At 36.3% G+C, this 21,333-nt stretch overlaps 1 protein-coding gene across 4 annotated transcripts in view; it reads left to right on the forward strand.

Annotated features, from left to right (window-relative positions):
• Positions 1–21,333, forward strand: part of VPS13C (vacuolar protein sorting 13 homolog C) — a 214,651-nt gene that overhangs the window by 114,199 nt on the left and 79,119 nt on the right. For all 4 annotated transcript variants that reach the window (XM_066342855.1, XM_066342851.1, XM_066342853.1 and 1 more), the window contains 12 exons: positions 156–289; positions 2,392–2,548; positions 5,037–5,116; positions 5,537–5,596; positions 6,238–6,394; positions 8,177–8,293; positions 9,584–9,687; positions 10,093–10,260; positions 12,066–12,370; positions 14,146–14,293; positions 17,513–17,663; positions 20,306–20,415. In XM_066342855.1, the coding sequence (XP_066198952.1) occupies positions 156–289; positions 2,392–2,548; positions 5,037–5,116; positions 5,537–5,596; positions 6,238–6,394; positions 8,177–8,293; positions 9,584–9,687; positions 10,093–10,260; positions 12,066–12,370; positions 14,146–14,293; positions 17,513–17,663; positions 20,306–20,415 (1,691 nt within the window). The remainder of the gene's footprint in view (positions 1–155; positions 290–2,391; positions 2,549–5,036; positions 5,117–5,536; positions 5,597–6,237; positions 6,395–8,176; positions 8,294–9,583; positions 9,688–10,092; positions 10,261–12,065; positions 12,371–14,145; positions 14,294–17,512; positions 17,664–20,305; positions 20,416–21,333) is intronic.

A 21,333-nucleotide genomic window follows, 5' to 3' on the forward strand; every position in this document is an offset into this window, starting at 1 on the left:
TATAGAATATGTCTTTTCTACTAAGCTATTAGCTTTTAAGGGTTGGAGCTGTGTATTACTAATCTGTGGGTTTTCAATACCTGCATCAGGTCAGTGAATATTTGTGGAAGAAATATATGAATAGAAGTGAATGAATATCTTTTAAATACTTGCAGGTGAAATTAAAGAGCAACTTGAAATCTCTACATCACAACAAAATATACATATTTCACAAGGTACTTTAACTGGAGTAGAAGAAATTAAATCTGTAGACATCATTAATATGCTGCTGAATTTTGAAATCAAAGAGGTATGTAATTTTCATCTGTTTTTATAAAGGAAGGTGAATAAATAATGTACATTTAGAATTACCTCTACTAAAATAAACTTGTAGATTATTGATATGAATGAAAAAATTCTTACCAGAGGCTATTTATAAGTTGTATGAAGCAGTAATGTTTTAAAATTTAAGAGTTTGTTAAAGATGAATTATATTTGAGGGATATAGTATTTCATAGAGAAAACGGTACCATGCCCTGTAAATCTGCTCTTCAAGTGATTTTGGGATAGTTGGAATGTGGCTTGTTTTGGATTTCATATAGGAAAGGCAGGAAAAGGAAAGGTGATAGAAAAATTATATGCAAATCTTAGAAATCCTTAATAGAATAAAGCATAATATGTCTATATTTTAAAATGTTTTATTACCAACTATCTGCTTTTCATCAGCAGATTCTTGAGGGAAGATAAAAAGTATTTCCCTCTTCTGTATTAACACATTTAAGAAATATTCATTGTGTCATGGCTGGTTGGCTCAGTGGTAGAGCATCAGCCTGGTGTGTGGAAGTCCCAGGTTCAGTTCCTGGCCAGGGCACACAGGAGAAGTGCCCATCTGCTTCTCTACCCTTCCCCCTCTCCTTTCTCTCTCTCTTTTTCTCTTTCTCTTTCTCTTTCTCTCTCTCTCTCTCTCTCTCTCTCTCTCTTCCGCTGCCACAGCCAAGACTCCACTGGAGCAAAGTTGGCCCAGGCACTGAGGATGGCTCCATGGCCTCTGCCTCAGGTGCTAGAATGGCTCCAGCTGCAACGGATCAATGGCCTAGATGGGGGCAGAGCATCGCTCCCTAGTGGGCATGCCGGGTGGATCCCGGTCAGGTGCATGCAGGAGTCTGTCTGTCTGCTTCCCTGTTCTCACTTCAGAAACACACACACACACACACACACACACACACACACACACACACACAGAAATATTCATTGTATGTGCTTAGTGCTAAGGATGCAGAGGTAAAAGGCATAGACTCTGAATTCAAACAGGAAAGCACAAAATTTTTTTAGTGCTCTCATTAAAATGTGCCTAGTAGTGCTTGTGGCAGTGCTTGTAGGGAGAGAACATCTAAGCAGTCTGAGAGGGTCAGGGGATATTTCCTGGAAGGAGTAAGTAACATTTGAGCTGAATTTTGAAAGGAGAGTAAAATCTAGTCTGATAAAAAGGATATAGAAAGGGGCAGGACAGGGTAGATAGCTGTGAATATGTCAGAAAGCGTAGACACTTGCAAGACACTTCATCCAGAATCCCTTCATCATTCAATAGTTGTACAAAGCTTATATTCTTTCTCTGAGTTAAAAATAATAAACTTTTAAACAAATAACTTTTACTTTTTTATCTGAAATATATGTGTTGGAACTAATTTTCTTCATTAAACCTGTTTTTCTGGTTAATATTTAAGAATTTTAAGCTTTGGTAATGTATCATTCTATTTGCTAATGGGCTTCATTAACATACCTACATAGAAAATCTCTTAAGTCCTTTTCAATATCGTTTGTAATCATATTATTGCAGTTGCCATTCCTTAGGACAGTGATTGGGGTAGGGGAAAGCAATTTGTACTGTCCTTCTCAGGCTGATAATTGGGATTGTCTGAAGACATTTTGGTTGCCACTCTCTGGGAAGATAGAGCTATAGGCCACCAGTGGGTAGAGAGACCAGTGATGCCACTAAACATTCTACAGTGCACAGGACTGTTTCCCACTGTAAAGAATTATCCAGCCCAAAATGTCAATGGTGCCAAATTTGAAAAATTTTGCCTTAGGTGTAGTGTAAAAATTGACCATTCATCTCAGACTTTTAGATGAAAGGCCATCCATCAGACTAGGATTTCTGGGAATTAGGGAAAAATGTATTTTTTAACTTTACCTTGAAAACTATTATAGTGGCTGTGCTTTAAAAGTCTGAGCAAGCAAATGTGCCTTCCAAAGTAAATAACACTAGCTAATTTCCAGGCACAAATAGAAGTAAACATCTTCACATTGTGTGATATTTTAGCTTATATCACTATGGATAGTTATTAATTTGTTGACTTATTTTTATTTTTTATTAATGAAATAGTTTGTGGTAATACCGGTACTTTTTTCTAGGTTGTGATTACTCTAATGAAAAAAGCAGAGAAGAAAGAAAGGCCTTTACACGAACTAAATGTCCTCCAGCTTGGAGTGGAAGCTAGAGTTAAAACCTATGACATAACAGCTAAAGCTTATCTAAAAAAAATTAGTATGCAGTGCTTTGAGTTTACTGGTAAGTGTGAAGTAATGTCTGTGTAAATTATTCATGTAATAGGTAGACAGTCCCTACCTTTTCATCAACATTAAGCATATATATATATATATATATATATATATATATATATGTATTTTTTTTTTTTGAATTTTTCTGAAGTTGGAAATGGGGAGGCAGTCAGACAGACTCCTGCATGCGCCCGACCAGGATCCACCCGGCATGCCCACCAGGGGCGATGCTTTGCCCATCTGGGGCGTTGCTCTGTTGTGACCAGAGCCATTCTAGCGCCTGAGGCAGAGGCCATGGAGCCATCCTCAGCGCCCCGGCTACCTTTGCTCCAGTGGAGCCTTGGCTGCAGGAGGGGAAGAGAGAGACAGAAAGGAAGGAGAGGGGGAGGGGTGGAGAAGCAAATGGGTGCTTCTCCTGTGTGCCCTGGCCGGGAATCGAACCTGGGACTCCTGCATGCCAGGCCGAGGCTCTACCACTGAGCTAATTGGCCAGGGCCAGCATATATATATTTTTTTTTTTTTGCATTTTTCTGAAGCTGGAAACAGGGAAAGACAGTCAGACTCCTGCATGCGCCCGACCGGGATCCACCCGGCATGCCCACCATGGGGCGACGCTCTGCCCACCATGGGGCGACGCTCTGCCTACCGGGGGCGATGCTCTGCCCATCCTGGGCATCACCATGTTGCGACCAGAGCTACTCTAGCACCTGAGGCAGAGGCCACAGAGCCATCCCCAGTGCCCGGGCCATCTTTGCTCCAATGGAGCCTTGGCTGCGGGAGGGGAAGAGAGAGACAGAGAGGAAGGCGCGGCGGAGGGTTGGAGAAGCAAATGGGCGCTTCTGTGTGCCCTGGCCGGGAATCGAACCCGGGTTCTCCGCACGCTAGGCCGACGCTCTACCGCTGAGCCAACCGGCCAGGAGGGCCAGCATATTTTTTAGTGCCACCATAACTAGTTTAAATTTATTACATTGCTACAAAGGAATTTGATATTTAAAGATTTATTATCAATGTAGTTATAAATAAGATTATATCTAAATATATGTATATTTAGAATTAAGTAGACTATATTTAAAAGAAAAATGAAATATTTGTCTTCAAGGTCTATACATAATAACACTTTAGTACTTGTAAAAGGCAACATTGCATTATAATTATGCTATCAGAACTGATATATTAGGAAAACAGAAACCAAGTACAATACCCAGGTACAAAGCCCAGGCATCCTTTTTGAAAAGGTGAGTTAATTTGCTAGGAAATAATTCTTATTTGTTTTTTATTTATTTTTAAATTATATCAGTGTTTTTTTTTCTTTGTTTTTTTTTTGAGAGGGAGACAGAGAAAGGGACAGATAGGGACAGGCAGACAGGAAGGGAGAGAGATGAGAAGCATCAAGTCTTCATTGTAGCACCTTAGTAGTTCATAGATTGCTTTCTTATATGTGCCTTGATCAGAGGGCTACAGCAGAGCAAGTGACCCCTTGCATAAGCCAGCGACCTCTGAGCTCAAGGTAGTGACCATGGGGTCATGTCTATACTCCTGCGCTCAAGCCAGCGACCCCATGCTCAAGATCGTGAGCCCACGCTCAAGCTGCTGAAGCCATTAAGCCAGTGACCTCAGGGTTTCAAACCTGGGTCCTCTGTGTCCCAGGCCAGTGCTCTATCTATTGTGCCATTACTAAATTATACAGCATTTTTAATTTGGTTTTAATTACATTAACATACAGGAGTGGGTTTTCATATGGAAATAGACATACAGGTATGATTATTACAATAATTTTATTGAATAACTGTTTTGCATATTCACAACTATAAACCTACCTTTGCCCATCCCCGAAGATGGGTAAAAATGAGAAATAATACAGAAATACATGGAAGAAAAACTTAATATCACTATGTAGTCTCACTCCCTTACCCCCAAATAAATATTCTTTAGTGAGTGTCCTCAACCTTTCAAATTCATGTTCTAAATTGGATGAAGCCAACTTTTAAAGTTGATATGGGTATTTAAAGTTTGTAGGAACTCTATGAAGTAACTTGAAGTAAAGCAAATTTATATTGAGAATAATCTCTAGTTTATATATTTTATAGCTTTGTTTTGTTTTTGAAATTTTTAAATTGAATGTATTAGGATGAAACTAGTTAACATAATTTAATGTTTCAGGTACAATACAGTGTACAGAGATGTGTTGTAGAATTGGACATCTGAAACCTGTGTAACTGTTCTTTAATATATTTGGATTTGTTCAAATGAGCAACACCAGTAGAAGCAAATGTTACGACAGTTCTAATTGGCTGGTGCTGGTTTTTTGTTTTCTATGGAATTTCTTTATATTAAGCCAGTTTTATTGTTGTATGATTTATATACAGTAAAACTTACCCTTTTAATGTATAGCTCTGTGAGTTTTGGCAAATGTACATTTGTGTAACTGGCCTGTCTGTTGTAACATGTTTGAAAATTTTAAAGACTTCCTGGATTTATCCCCTCTTTTTCTCTTTTAGGCTCTAAAGGAGAGCCTTTTCACATTATTAACTCTTCTAATGTCACTGATGAACCCCTTCTGAAAATGTTGTGGACAAAGGTACCTAGTTTCACTTCTGGTATTCTTTACTATATAAAGTTACATAGTTCGCATATTTAATATTTCAATTTTCTTCCTTAAATTTTTTTATTCTAGAACTGGTTGATTATAGTGAATTATGCAAGCATCTGACCATCCTGGATAATCTTAATAATCTTCTGAGTTAACCCTATGTTTTTGAATAAGTGAGGGTGTATAAAATTCCATTGTCATTTGAAGCAAAGTTTGTTGTAATTTGGATATACTGGTATTATCCCCTACTCGTACCATTTGAGGTTTTGCTTCTGTAGAATGTGAGAAATGCTTATGAGATCCACTGAAATATGTTTATAGTATTTTCATAGCATACTCTGAAAAGTAAAGAATATTTATGATTTTTAGTGTTTGCAACCCAGTGATTTAATCTTTCACTATTTGTAGGCAGATAGCGATGGACCGGAATTTAAAACTATTCATGACAATACCAAACAGCAGCTGAAGGTAAATCTTTTCTAATTCACTATAAAGCAGAGTTATATTAATGAGTAAATCTAGCTTCATAGCCATCTTTAGTTGTGAGGTTGTAAATTCTAAAATTAAAATTAGGGTGGCAATAATAATAGCTCTAGTAGATAAGAGAAGTGCATGTAGAATTGAAATAAAACTCTTTGTTGATTTGGTTTTCTACAAGATTGTTTGCCAGGTATGAATTAATGATTTTTTGTTGAGTACACAAAGAATACACTTTTTTAAGGGAATTTTATTCACTACGGTTTTTTGGCATAGTATTGATGGAACTGTGAAACATTTGAATTATATATTAGTTTTAGGATTAGAATAAATTTAAGGACAAGGCTAACAGTATGGCTCAATATAGATGTTGTTTGCAGTCCATTTAGAAGCGATTGTCTGTCTTGGAACCCATATGTAATATGACTGACCGGGTAGTACTGCCTATATCTTTACTTAAATTCCATCAAGTTCTGTTGAGGTTAGAATCATGGTAAGGATTGACATTATAATAGTGAGTTCTTTTTTAAAGCCCTTAATTGAATGATTATTGTGCTACCTGTGTATGTAGAAGCACAACATAAAAATGTTATCATATCTGAAATCTACTCTCTAATTGTTTATTACCTTAGGTTTCGTTTTCATCCCTAGACTTAGTACTTCATTTGGAAGCTTTATTGTCCCTCATGGGATTTTTATCATCTGCTATTCCGTCCTCTGAACCTTCTGGGAAGGAATCTGAGCTGAAACCACTTGTGGGGGAGTCCAAAAGCATCATTGCTAAAGCTGGTATTAACTTCTGAGTGATGGTCTAATACTTGCTGTCTGCACTTTAATAATTATATAATTACTTGTATTTTCAAGCTAAGATAAATATTTAGCACTGTAATGTTAATATTGTGTATATATAAATATTTGCATTGATGTCTACATCCTTCACACCAGGAAAGTGAGAAAGGAAGATGTTAATATGAGTCAATCATGCGTAGTAACCAAGGCCCATTCAGTCAGTCTGTACTTCTACCCAGAGTTCACAATTTGAGATGCTTTTGCAGGGCACAAAAGAATATCATGGAAGAAACAGAGACTCACTTTGGTTTCTAATACCATTTTAATTATTTTTCTTTCATATCATATGATGTGAACATCTAGTTATTTAATTTTCAGACTATGTTTGAGTTATATCTATCTTACTAACATCTTTCATGTGTAAAGGATCAGTTTTTTTGTTTTTTAAAGCAAGAGAGAGAGACAGATAGGGACGGACAAACAGGAAGGGGGAGAGAGAAAGATGAGAAGCATCAACTGGTAGTTGCAGCACTTGAGTTGTTTATTGATTGCTTTCTCATATGTGCCTTGACTAGGGGGCCACAGCCAGTGACCCCTGCTCAAGCCAGCAACCTTGGGCTTAAGCCAGTGACTGTGGGGTCTTGTCTATGATCCTGCACTCAAGCCGGTGACCTCAGGGTTTCGAACCTTGGTCCTCAGCATCCCAGGTCGATACTCTATCCACTGCACCAACACCTGGTCAGGTTAGGTATCAGATATATATAATTTATATATATATTATTATATATATATTATTTTAACTGGGGAGCAGAGTAATACTTTTGCTACAAACTAGCATAAAAGAGTTTTACTTTCTTTGTAATGCACTTATTACATTAATATTTATGGAAGACTTATATAAGTTAGATCTACACATACACTGTTGAAGTGAAAAAGCAGTGTTTAAGTTCACAATAAACTACAAAAAATTAATCCAAAGAAATATACTGTATAGTTGGTTTTTAAGATTTGATTATGCCACTTTAAATCTTAAGGGGAAAAATCCACTGTCATCTGGATGGTTAAGGACTGATGTTTCCATACCTTTACATTTTATAGGAAAAGGTCTGTTTTTCTCAAGCAAGACAGAACTCTAGGAAGATATATCCTGAATTTATCTCTCAGGACCTGGACTAAAGTGGTCAAGGGACTTCATTTGATTGGGATTCTTATATACACATAAACACATATGTACTATAAAACAATGTTTTTGTATTTTTAAAAATTCTAGCCCTTTATGTTTATCTCTCATAGATTTACTTTAGGATTTTTCATGGAGAAACAAGATACGTCTAGAGAAATTGTTTTATAGTTAATAACGTGTATAATAATTAAAAGTATTTTATTAACTATTAGTATTTCAGCTTTTCATGAAATATTCTTTTTTGAGCTAATATATTATATCAAAAGGAATTCATAATCAATATTTAGCTTCAATAGTGTTCTACAATTTTAACATAGAGGGATTTTTTGCCCAGAAGAAAAATTTTAGTCAAGTTTTCATCTAGCAAATTGTATGTTTAAGGTCCTATTAAAGGCTTTCTTTCTTTTTAGTTTGGAGAGGAACATGCTAGTTTTTTGTTTGATGAGCATTTAGAAGTTGATTCGATATTTGTATGATATGTAATGTTACCCTTTTGGTTCTTCACAGTTTATAGTGTACTTTTATTTTAGTTAACTAAAGATTATTTTGCATCTTATACTATGGCACTTGCTAATCACAAGGTTTCTATTGATTTTTAGTGTCCAGCAACACTTCTCAAGATGATGTGTTTGATTTAAAGGTCATGGCTGAATTAAATTCATTTAATGTCTTGGTCTGTGATCAGAAGTGTAAGATTGCAGATATTAGAATACTTGGTAAGTTAAAATTCCTTATTGTATGTATTTCTGTTTCCTTACATAGACCTTCAGAAGAATGAACTTATGCTTGGTAGATTTCTCATGAGTCATATTTGTTTGACTTATATTGAAGACTCATGCAAACTTTTCAGAGTTGTACTTTGAAATAGTAAAAGCAAATTTGTTATGACTCATGGTTGACACGAGGGATTCCCATTTTAAAATTTTTAGAATAAGTCTAAGGCTCAACCTGTTATGTTCTATTTGTATTTTCAGAGTACTATAACTTTAAACTGTTAAATGTGTGTCATAACATCTCACTGAGTAAAGAAAATGTCATTATCCTTATTGTTGTATTTTGTGCTTATGCAGCATCAAAAAAAGAAGTTTTTGAAAGAAATTTTATAACCTTTACCCACTATCAGCTTGATAGAAGGGTGAGTTCATATGATTCCATGGGTTCTGGAACCAGCTTGCCAAGGTTCAATTTTGGCTCTAATACTTACTGGCTGACCTTGAGCAAATTAATTAACCTTTCTGTGCCTGAGTTCCCTTTTCTGTAAAATGGAGATAGTTATGATAATTATTCATGGGGTGGTTGTGAGGATTAAGTTTACACATTTACGTATGTTTAGAAAACTGTCTGGTATATGGTAAGCAGTTAAACAAGGTTAAAAATCAGTTTCATTAAACAAATATTACATTATCTGTTTTATGGTTGGTATGGTAATGGTTTGGGCTGAGTTATGAGTCTTAGCTTCAGGCATTCTCTCTGTACTGAGGAACTGTTTTAGAAATCATTTGGATTTAGAAATTATTAGAAGGATAATTTTCTGGGGGAAGAAATCTGAGAGACTTGTACTTTAGATACTGTTTATTAAAGAAAGAATAGTACTTACTTATCAAATGATATTTATGCTTAGTTATTAGAGCAGCAGTTTTCATAATACAATGTTTATGAAATGGCTGTTTAATAATCATTATGTATCTTCCTAAATGATCACTTCTGATCTTGCCAGTGCCCCGGAATATTTGTGTTTGGAGATTTGTAGTTAATTTCCCTTGAAATTTGTCATTTTTGTTTTAAAATTTCCACAACTTTTATTTATGAGATAGATACCTGTAGCACTTAAATATATTAAAATCTTTCTTAAGTATCTCATATATAAAAATCTGTACTTTAAAAATATCTAATAATCAGCATTTTTATTCATTTTATATCTGGTTAGAATATAATTTAACTTAAATACCACTGAAATGGTTCACTTGGATTGGGTAAAAAGTTTGTGAATTTTATTTTCCCCACAGGAATGGATGCCTCTGTTTCTGTGAAGCCAAAGCAGACTGACATGTTTGCCAGACTTCAGGATATAATAGTTACAAATGTTGATTTGTTGTCCATTCACAAAAAGGTAATTTTTTAAAAGTCTTCTACATTGAAATTTATTTTTGTCCTTAGGGTTTGAGATGCCTTGATCCATTTGTTCAGTATGTATTTATTGTCTGTCATGTGTTAGGTACTTTGTTAGGGGTTGGATATGAATATGGTCATAGTTGTTTTCACATTGTACGTAGACTTAGGCGATTTGTACAAGTTATTTCTGACCAATTAAGTGCTTGATCTCTACATTGATGACAAAACTTTTATAAATATGGGAAAACTTATTGTCAGATGTAATGTCTTAAATGATTTGTTTTAATTGGTTTTAAGTGACGCTTAATATATCATGGATTCTGTAATAGGCAAACCTATTTATTAATATAATACAACAATACAGCTATTTTGATGTAATAACCAGTTAATTTAATACTTCTAGGCTGTCTCTATTTTGGGAGATGAAGTCTTTAGGTTCCAAATGACTCTTTATCCAGAGGCCACAGAAGGAAAGGCCTATGCTGATATGTCTAAAGTGGATGGCAAACTGAGTCTCAAAGTGGGTTGTATTCAAATTGTTTATGTTCATAAATTCTTCATGTCTCTTTTGGTAAGTTTATTTTTATATATTTGTTTCTCATTGAGGCCCAAATATCTTTGCCTATGTATCTGAACATAGTCAAAAGTTTTACTAATAGAGCTGTGTGTAAACACCCAAATGCCGAACAGAATATTATAGCTAAGGAAATCTTTAGGTAATAGATAACAAAATGAATTTTTTTATCATTGGTTTGAACATATAAACTATTATGCTTTAACATTTTCAAAGTTTAATATTTTAAAAATACTTAAAAAAAGATTTAGGGATTTTCAGTGTTATTTTATGAAAGACCCTTAAAGATATTGAGCTAAAAGAATTAAAAAACTTTTTTATAGTATTTTAATCTGAGGAGGGGATACAGAGAGACAGACTCTCACATGCGTTCTGACCAGGATTCACCTGCCAAGCCCACTAGGGGGCGATGCTCTGATCACCTTTGGCTGTTTTGTCTTTGCTTAGCAACTGAGCTGTTTTTTAGTGCCTGAGGATGAGGCCATGGAGCCATCCTCAGTGCCATCTTGCTTGAACCAGTCGAGCTATGGCTGCGGGAGAGGAAGAGAGAAAGGGAGAGAAGGGGGAGTGGGAGGGGTGGAGAAGCAGATGGTCACTTCTCCTGTGTGCCGACTGGGAATCAAACCCAGGACATCCACATGCTGGGCCGACGCTCTACCACTAAACCAACCAGCCAGAGCCCTAAAAAAGTTTTTTAAGAAACATCAGGCATTTGAAAGACTAATATTAGAGCTTAACAGTTTTTGTTTATGAATGTGATCAGCAAGGCCATAAAATTCTTTTTTTTTAATTTATTTCTGTGTAAGTATTGTGGACTAAATTTGCCTATGCCTTTTATTTATTTATTTATTTAAATTATTTTTATTTATTCATTTTAGTGAATAGAGACACAGAGAGAGAGATAGAGAGAGAGAAAGGGGGGGATGAGCAGGAAGCATCAACTCCCATGTGTGCCTTGACCAGGCAAGCCTAGGGTTTTGAACTGGCGACCTCAGCATTCCAGGTTGATGTTTGATACACTGCACCACCACAGGTCAGGCTGCCTCCAGGGCTAAAATTCAAAGCTTACAAGTCATAGATTTCTAACTAAATCATCATGTTTTATTTCTCAGGAAAGTAATTTGTTTGTAGTGAGGGGAATTTTAAGTTGCTTTGTATTGTTAGTGGATGAGCATTGCTCCTGAAAATGCTCTTTTCTTCATTGAAAAAAACCTTTGTTTTTAGTTGAAATTGAGTTGAAATGCATCTTACTCTAAATAAAGAAGTTTTGACCTTTATTAATGATAGCAAGATTGTAAACATTTAAGCATCTTCTGCCTGACTATTCTTTAAAAATATCTTCAGAAGTGGGCAAAACTGTAGTTTCTAAGAATAACTCTATACCTGTGACTTAAATGTATAGATTTGAACTTAATTTTGGAGAAGTAAAATGCTCTCCTCCATCTCTTTGGAGAAGTAAAATGCTCTCCTCCGTCTCTTTACTTAAATTTGAACTTAAAATAACCAACATTCATGAGTAAAATAAGATATTTAAAAAATTGTTACAAAAATTTGTCATAACCAGATAATTCTGAAATACAATAAATGAAAGTTAAGGTTACTCTTCTATCCTAGAAGCAATTATTGATAATATCTCAGAGTATATCTTTCTAGATTTTACTCTTTCTATAAACAGAATTGTAAGTAAAATCTTTTATATTACCTTTAATTTTTCTCTTTAATGTAAATATTATTTAAAGATTTTCCAATTTAAAATAAATCCTGTTTTTTTGAGAACTCTGAATACCAGTCTCTTCCATCAGAACTTCCTCAACAATTTCCAAACTGCTAAAGAAGCTTTGAGCGCAGCCACGGTACAGGCTGCAGAAAGAGCTGCTTCCAGCATGAAAGACTTGGCCCAAAGGAGTTTCCGCCTTTTGATGGATATCAACTTGAAAGCACCAGTTATTATCATTCCTCAGTCTTCAGTATCACCTAATGCTGTTATAGCAGATCTAGGTTTAATCAGAGTTGAAAACAAGTTTAGCTTAGTTTCTATGGAACATTATTGTCTTCCCCCAGTCATTGACAAAATGAACATCCAGCTCACTCAGTTGAAACTCTCCAGGTATAAATATTTATATATAATTCAATTGTGTGTTAGTAAAAATAGAATTTTCATAGGCTCCAGGGATAAAATACCCTAGTGATTTGTGGTTCTCATTCCTTATTTTTTTCTAATTATGAAAACTTGACTGTTGGTGTTTAGTCAGTTGTTAGTAGTATACTAACAGTTAGTTAGTAGCAGTATACCTCATAGTATCTGCATTTTGTCTTACTAAATTTATAATGTGATTTTTTTCCATTTCATAAAATTTTCTATTATAAAATTACAGTTTACTCAGTACTTTATTTTTTATTTTTTTACTTTGCACATATCTATTCTCTATAAATGGGAGAAAACTTCTTAAAATGTACTAAAATTTTATTTCTCATTTCTACACCTTGTCACATTTGAGAATTCTCAATGAAGAATATAAAATATATACAAATGGGAAAGTGTTGGCTTTGTTAAATGACAGGAGTAATTGAAATGACTGTTCCCATATATTTGCTTAACTTCTGGGTTTGGTGAATTTTTGCCTTAAGTTTGGAGAAATATCAATAACAAAACTAAGGGCTAATTAGACTACCTCTTTCTTTGTCCTCCATTTTTTAGGAAGATGTAACATTTTTATGACATTGCACTATTTGCTATTATTAAGTAGTCCTTGTGAAGGATAGTTAATAGTGCAATAATCATACTTGGTGAAATTTGTGTCCTTGAAGTCAGCATAGGCTTTGTTTTTGATAGCTCTGCATGCAAACTTGATTTTTTTCTAATTTGATTGGTTTGTAAAAGGAAGCATGTTCTAAAAGAATTCTGATAGCAGCCTTTAGTGTTTAGGAAAATGCTATGTGGAAAATGCTAAAATATTTCATTTTTATTTAGACTCGTAATCAGGCAGTTTCTCTGGCAATAGGAGCCTAGCTTGGAGGACAAAGATACTCCTGTTCAGAGGAGAAAGTGCTGTGAATGCATGCATGCTTGTGTGAATTTGTTCAAAGTACTGTATTTCCCCATGTATAAGACGCAGTTTCATTTTGGGGCCCGAAATTTGAAAAAAAAAAGTATTAATAAAGTTATAGGAAATCAAGTTGTTGTTTTTTTTGTATTTTTCCAAGTGAGAAGCGGGGGGCGGGCAGTGGGAGGTTTGAGGGGTAGACAGACAGACTCCTGCATGTACCCAACCGGGATCCACCCGGCATGTCCATCAGGGGGTGATGCTCCACCCCTCTGGGGCATTGTTCTGCTGCAGTTGGAGCCATTCTAGTGCCTGAGACAGAGGCCATGGAGCCATCCTCAGCACCTGGGCCAACTTTGCTCCAATGGAGCCTTGGCTGCAGGAGGGAAAGAAAGAGAGGAAGGAAGAGGGAATGGTGGAGAAGCAGATGGGCGCTTCTGTGTGCCCTGGCTGGGAATCAAACCTAGGATTTCCACACGCTGGGCTGACGCTCTACTGCTGAGCCAACCAGCCAGGGCCCGAAATCAAGTTTTATTCATCATAAAATTTATGCAACTCCTGAAGTGGGAAATGCAAGTAAAAAAACCTACAACCACTGTTTAAAACACACCCCGGTTTTAGACCCCAAATTTTTTGAAAAGGGTGCATCTTACACATGGGGAAATACGGTATTTGAAACTGGCCATTTGAATCAGTTTGTGTAAGGCAAATGTACAAAAGATAGAGGGATTAAAAAGTTTAATAGATCTTAATGGAATTTTGATGGAAATTTAAATAATATGAGTATTTTAATATGTAAAATTTAAAAATAGAACATAAATTTTTATTTGTCTTTCAGAACTATCTTGCAGAATGACTTGCCACAATATGACACTGAAATTTTAAAACCAGTCAACATGCTTTTGTCTATACAGCGAAATTTAGCAGCAACATGGTATGTGCAAATTCCAGGGATGGAGATAAAAGGAAAACTAAAACCTATGCAGGTAAGTATAGGTATAAAATATATGAAACTTGCTAGATAGGGTTTTATCATTGATCATAGTGAAGTTCTAGTGTAGATCATAAGTGATGATATATTAAAAGGGAATACTTAAATTGCAAATGAAATCATCCTACTTTTCTACACGTTCTTTCTTTTTAGTCAGATATTTGCTAAAGTGAGCAAGAAATCTGAAATAAAACCTGTTCCAGTCTACTGAAAATATTATTAGTAATTTTGGAAAATTCTTTTTTTTGTTGTTATTAAGTGAGAGGTGGGAAGCAGAGACAGACTCCCACATGCACCCCCTGCCGGGATCCACCTGACAAGGCCCCTATGGAGTGATTCTCTGCCCATCTGGGGCTGCTGCTCTGTGGCTTAGCAACAGAGTCATTTTAGCACCTGAGGTGAGGCCATGGAGCCATGCTCAGCACCCGGGGCCAACTTGCTCAAACTGTTTGAGCCATGGCTTCTGGAGGAGAAGAGAGAGACAGAGAGAGAGAAGAGGAAGGGGTGGAGGAGCAGATGGTTGCTTCTCTTGTGTTCCCTGACTGGAATTGAACCCGGGACTTTCACATGCCAGGCTGCCACTCTACCACTAAGCCAAACAGCCAAGGCTGGAAAATTCTAATAAAATTTTCAAGCAATAAAATTTAAAATTTTTAAATTATACGAGTTTTAAGTGATAGATTCTTTTTTTTTTTTTTTTTGCATTTTTTTCTGAAGCTGGAAACAGGAAGAGACAGTCAGACAGACTCCCGCATGCGCCCAACCGGGATCCACCCGGCTCGCCCACCAGGGGTGACGCTCTGCCCACCAGGGGGCGATGCTCTGCCCATCCTGGGCGTCGCCATGTTGCGACCAGAGCCACTCTAGCACCTGAGGCAGAGGCCACAGAGCCATCCCCAGTGCCCGGGCCATCTTTGCTCCAATGGAGCCTTGGCTGCGGGAGGGGAAGAGAGAGACAGAGAGGAAAGTGCGGCGGAGGGGTGGAGAAGCAAATGGGCGCTTCTCCTGTGTGCCCTGGCCGGGAATCGAACCCGGGTCCTCCGCACGCTAGGCCGACGCTCTACCGCTGAGCCAACCGGCCAGGGCCTTAAGTGATAGATTCTATATTCAAAGCACTATAAGTAGTATCTTTTTTTTTTTTTTTTTTTTTTAGATGAGAGGAAGGTAGATAGTGAGGCAGACTTCTGCATGTGCCCTGACCAGGATTTACCTGGCAACCTCATCTTGGGCCGATGCTTGAGCACTGGGCTATATTTAGTGCCTGAGGCTAATATGTTCAGACCAACCTATCTATCCTCAGTACCCGGACCCATGCTCAATCCAGTTGAGCCATGTGTGCAGAAGGAGGCGGGGGAGAGAGAGAGAGAAAAGCGAGAGGGAGAGGGTTGGAAAAGCAGATGGGTGCTTCTCCTGTGTGCCCTGACTGGAATTGAACCTGGGACATCTATCTATACACTGGGCCAACATTCTACCACTGAGCCTACTGGCCAGGGCCTGTTTCAGATCTTATATTTAGGTCTTTGATCCATTTTGAATTAATTTTTATGCATGGGGACAAACTGTAATCTAGTTTCATTATTTTGGATGTGGCTTTCCAATATTCCCAGTACCATTTATTGAAGAGACTTTCTTTTCTCCATTGTATATTTTTTACTTTTTTTGTCAAAAATTGTTTGCCTGTATACATGTGGTTTTATTCAGGGTCTTTTGTGATACCATACAAATTTGATGATTTTTTTTTTCTTTAAAAAATGTTACTGGGATTTTGATGGGAATTACATTAAATCTGTATATTACTTTGGGTAATATGACCATTTTAATTTAATTGATTCTTCCAATTTATAAATATAGAATATCCATTTCTTTGTTTCTTTTTCAATCTTTTAATAATACTTTGTAGGTTTCAGTACATAGGCTCTTTGTATCCTTTGTTAAGTTTCTTCATAGGTATTTTACTTTTTTTGTTGCAATTGCAGAAGGAATTGTTTTTTTTAATTCTTTTTTTGAAATTTCATTGTTAATATATAGGAATGCAGTGTTGATTTTGAGTCCTGCAACTTTTCTGTATTTGTTTATTGTTTCTAATAGTTTTTTGGTTGAGTCTGTCTTTAGAGTTTCCTATGTAAAGAATCATGTTCTCTGCAAAAATTATTAATTTTACTTCTTCATTCCCAATTTGGATGCCTTTTATTTCTTTCTTTTGCCTGATTTCTTTGGATATGATTTCCAGTACTATGTTGAATAAGAGCGGAGAGAATGGATATCCTTGTCTATTTCCTGATCTTGGAGGAGAAGCTTTCAGTTTTTCACCCTCAAGGATGATATTAGTTGAGGGTCATACATGGCCTTTATTATGTTGAGATACTTTAAATGTAAATTGACTGAATTTATGTTGAGATACTTTAAATGTAAATTGACTGAATTTGCCAGTAGTAGGCACAGAAGTAGCAGATTGGGGCAAAAAACAAAACCCAACCATGTGCTGTCTTTAGGAGATATATCTAAGCTGCAAAGGCAAATGTAAACTCAAAGTAAAAGGGTGCAAAATGATTTTCCAAGTAAATGGCATCTGTAGCAAAGCAGGTATAGCCATATTAATATTTAAAAAAATATATTTCAAGATAAAAAAGGTAATGAGAGACAAAGTTGGACATTTTATAATAATAAAAAGAGTACAATACATCAAGAAGACACAACACTTGTCAAGTTATATGTACCTAATCAGGTCCACTGATACAGAACTAAAGGAAGAAACTGACAAAAACACAGTCATGATAGGAGATCTAAATACCCAATTGACAGCTATAGATATATAGATTATGTAAATAGCAAATCAATAAAGAAACAGCCTTAAATGACAAATTAAACCAAATGGACATTAGTGATATTTACAGAGCCTTTCGTCATGAACACCAGATTATACGTTCTTCTCTAGTGCACATGGAACATTCTAAAGGATAGACTATATGTTACAAAACTGGCCTCAGTAAATTTAAGAAGATTGAAATTATACCAAGCATAATCTTCAACTACTGTGCTTTAAAATTAGAAATCACCTGCAAAAAGAAAGCAAAAACCCACAAGAATGTGGAGAATAAACTCCCATTTCTTAAGTTAGATGAACAGTCAGTTAATTTGAGGAACCATCATTTAAGACATAAAGATGATATTATGCATTTTTTATTTATATTAACAATAACTTGTTGGTTTCTAGGTTGCTCTCAGTGAAGATGATTTAACAGTTTTAATGAAAATTTTGCTGGAAAATCTTGGAGAAGCTTCTTCACAGCCAAGCCCCACACAGTCTACCCAGGAAGCTGTAAGAGTGCGAAAAGATGTTTCAAGTGCACCTGACCACCTCAAAGGTATAAACTGTTAAACATTTTTGCTGTGATTATAGAGAAAAATTAGCATTAAGGCCATATTTATATTTGGTGTTTTATTAGTTGTCCAGCGTAATGTGGTATGCGCTGACTCAGTATTCTATTGCTTACTGTGGCAAAGCTCCCTGGGGAAGGAGGTTGGCTTGGAGTCTGCTGTAAGGGACTGGGCCATCTGTTGGGGCCTGCATGATGCGTGCTTGCCCTTTACTTCTGAAAGCTGAATGTGCTGAACTCTTTAAAAGGGGCACTGAGGCGGGATACCTTGAGAGAAAAAGCAAACTAGGCATGCAGCATAGTAAGGTCTCTAATAGTTGAAGAGAAATGGGCCACTCAGAGGATTGGCCCATGAGAAAGAAAGATACTCTGTATAGTAACAGCTTTACTTACCTGAATTTTATTGGAGAATGATATAGGCAGATACATAGGGAATTTTCCAGGTTATTAAAATCAGGTCTTAAAAGAGCACTGAACCTTTTTAAATTTAGCCAGATTTAAAGGATAATATTTCTAAGATACAAGGTTCCTTCATGCTTTATTAGTTATATAAAATATAATTTCACTCTTTTCATCATCTTAAGTCATTGATGTGAATATTGTTTTATTAGACTGTGAATGGATTAATATTTCCATGGCTAAAAAGAGATGAGCTCCTTGTTTTTATAATAAATGTCCCTAGCCTGACCAGGTGGTGGTGCAGTGGGTAGAGCATCGGACTGGGATGCAGAAGACCCAGGTTCGAAACCCTGAGGTTGTCAGCTTGAGTGCGGGCTCACCAGCTTGAGCGTGAGGTCACTGGCTTGAGCGTGGGATCATAGACATGACCCTATGGTTGCTGGCTTGAGTCCAGGGTTGCTGGCTTGAGCAAGGGGTCACACTCTGCTGTAGCCTCTGGGTCAAGGCACATATGAGAAAGCAATCAATGAACAAGCAATCAACAAACAGTTAAGATGCTGCTATGAAGAATTGATGCTTCTCTCTCCCTTCCTACCTGTCTGTTCCTATTTGTCCCTCTCTCTGACTCTTGTCAATAAATAAATAAATGTCCCTAAAAGCTGTGCTCTATGATGCTTTGATTATCAGCTATTAATACCATACCAACACTGCTTCTGCTATAGTTAGGACCAGTTGTTTTGAGAGAACAAAATAAAGGATTAGAGCAGTATGCAAAATAAGGTGTTTGGTTCAGGTGGATAATTGTGAGTGCTGTATGAGCTTGATGAGGCCAATATCTTCTCCCCAGGTTGGGTTCATGCCGTCATATAGACAAATGCTAGATAAGTATGCTGTTGCTGTGATTAGACAAGAGCTATGTGCAGATGAATAAACTGGAGCAGGCAAGCTTTATGTGATTTATGGTCTCATTATGTTCAGCTGTTGTTGATTCATGTGTCCAGGGTTCTGGCTATTTGGTAAATGTGGTACTTTGAAAATTTGTTAGTTCAGATCAAAGCTAGAGAGATAGTGAAGATTGGAATCTAAATCAGTTTCAGAGAATTAAAGAAAAAACTCCTAGCATTTTTCAACTTGGAGAAGCCTTTATGTAGTTAAAGTTATGCAGTGTTTGCTGTCGCACTAACTTTAAGAACAGACCTTCCAATAAATGACCAAAGGATAGAATCAGTTCCCAAAAGAGGTTATAGAATTGCTTTGTAAGAGTAATTGAAAACAATATCTATTCTTACCTGTCTAAAAAAATTTCTGCCTAAAAATGAGGGAAAAGACTAAATTACCTCTAAAAGTCTCTTTCTTCTCATAATTCCAAAGATTCCCTGCCCCATATTATATTTGAGCTTTGTTTGACTCTGATACTAAGTTATATTCTGTTCTTCTTGTGAAGGTAATGGGTTGAGTGATAGCCAAGGATCTGTTACTGCTTAGCTGTCTGTTCTAAGACAAAGTGTTTTACCTTTCAATGCATCTCATTTCTTGAAAACAGCTTCTAACCATGAAATGCTTTGGTAATTGTAAGTTACTCTGTAAGTAGTCTTCCTCTGGAGGGGCTCTTAAAAATTATTTTATTGATACTCTTTTCAAGACCCCTTCTTTTTTTTTAAATGCGGATAATCTGCCTCTCTTATTTTGCCCTGTAATAAATATGGAATAAATCTTGGCATTTTTGTTGTCTCATAATATGATTTTTAAAATTCTAGGCCCTGGCTGGTTAGTTCAATCCGTTAAGAGTGTCGTCCTGAAACAGTCAGGTTGTGGGTTTGATCCCTGGATAGGGCACAAAGGGGAAGCAACCAAAAATGCCCGACTGAGTGGAATAACAATTGCTTCCCTTCTCCCTCTCCCCTTCTCTCTTTGTCTCTCTAAAAAAAAAAAAGAATATATATATATAAAAATATATATATATAAATATATTGATATCAATAAAGGTTAAGCCCTGGCTGGATCGCTCTGGAGCGTCATCCCGAGGCACAGAGCTTGCCGGTGTGATTCCCGGGTCAGGGCACTTACAGCAGCAGTGTGGTGTTCCTGTCTCTCCCTTCCTTTCTCAGAAAAAAAATTTTTTTTTTTAAGAAAGTATGATATAAACTTAAAATAATAAATTATCTCAACTTTTAAAATATAAATTATAGTTACATAAAAGTTTTTTTAATTTTTATTGTTTAAACTATCAGAACAAGATTTGGCAGACTCAAAGCTTTCTGTGGACCAGAATGTCACTCTTCAGTTTGACTTTCACTTTGAATCTCTTTCCATTGTCCTTTATAACAATGATGTCAACCAGGTATGTACTAAATTTCTGTATTTAGAAATAAATTATTATCTCTGTATTGAATTTTAGAACATTGGCATTTTTTGATGTGTCTATTCATTAGAAAAATTAATATGTTTGAAATTCTATTTGGACAACAGAATATACAGTGGTCTTGCCTTCTGACTTCACTTTGTTAGTGTTTTTAATATTATTAGGCCAAGGAAAATTTTTTATTTTGTTTTAAAACACTCAGATCCATCACTAGTGGAAGAATCTTATATATGAGTAATTAATTATAGACACAATTTTATTATATAGCTGAATATATTTGCTTATATAACTATATATAAGGAGAATAATTTGGTAGTGGCATTGGAACCTTAGAGGATTATTTTCAAATTTATGATTATTCATGATATATAAGCATTATGCTTCAATTAAGTTAATTTTATGTGTAGTAGGTATGTTCAGGATACTCATTTAATGAATCGAAGAAACAAGGTTTAGTACCATAATGATTTGAACTAATTAATATATCTGTGGTATTTTAGAAAGATTTTTTTTTATTAAGTATATAGTGTCTTTTTTTTTTTTTTTAATTCAGTCAGTGAGAGGAGGGGAGACAGAGGCAGATTTCTGCACGTGCCCCGACTGAGATCCACCTGGCAAGCCCACTAGGGGCTGATGCTCTGCCCATCTGGGGCATTGCTCTTTTGCTCAGCAACTGAGCTCTTCTTAGCACCTGAGACAGAGGCCATGGAGCCATCCTCAGTGCCCAGGGCCAACTTGCTCCAGTGGAGCCATGGCTGCAGGAGAAGAAGACAGAGAGAGAAGTGAGAAGGGGAGGGGTGGAGAAGCAGATGGGCGCTTCTCCCCTGTGCCCTGACCGGGAATCAAACCTGGGACATCCACACGCCGGGCTGATGCTCTATCACTGAGCCAACTGAT

The sequence above is a fragment of the Saccopteryx leptura genome, chromosome 6, assembly GCF_036850995.1.
Source record: "Saccopteryx leptura isolate mSacLep1 chromosome 6, mSacLep1_pri_phased_curated, whole genome shotgun sequence".
Lineage (NCBI taxonomy): Eukaryota > Metazoa > Chordata > Mammalia > Chiroptera > Emballonuridae > Saccopteryx > Saccopteryx leptura.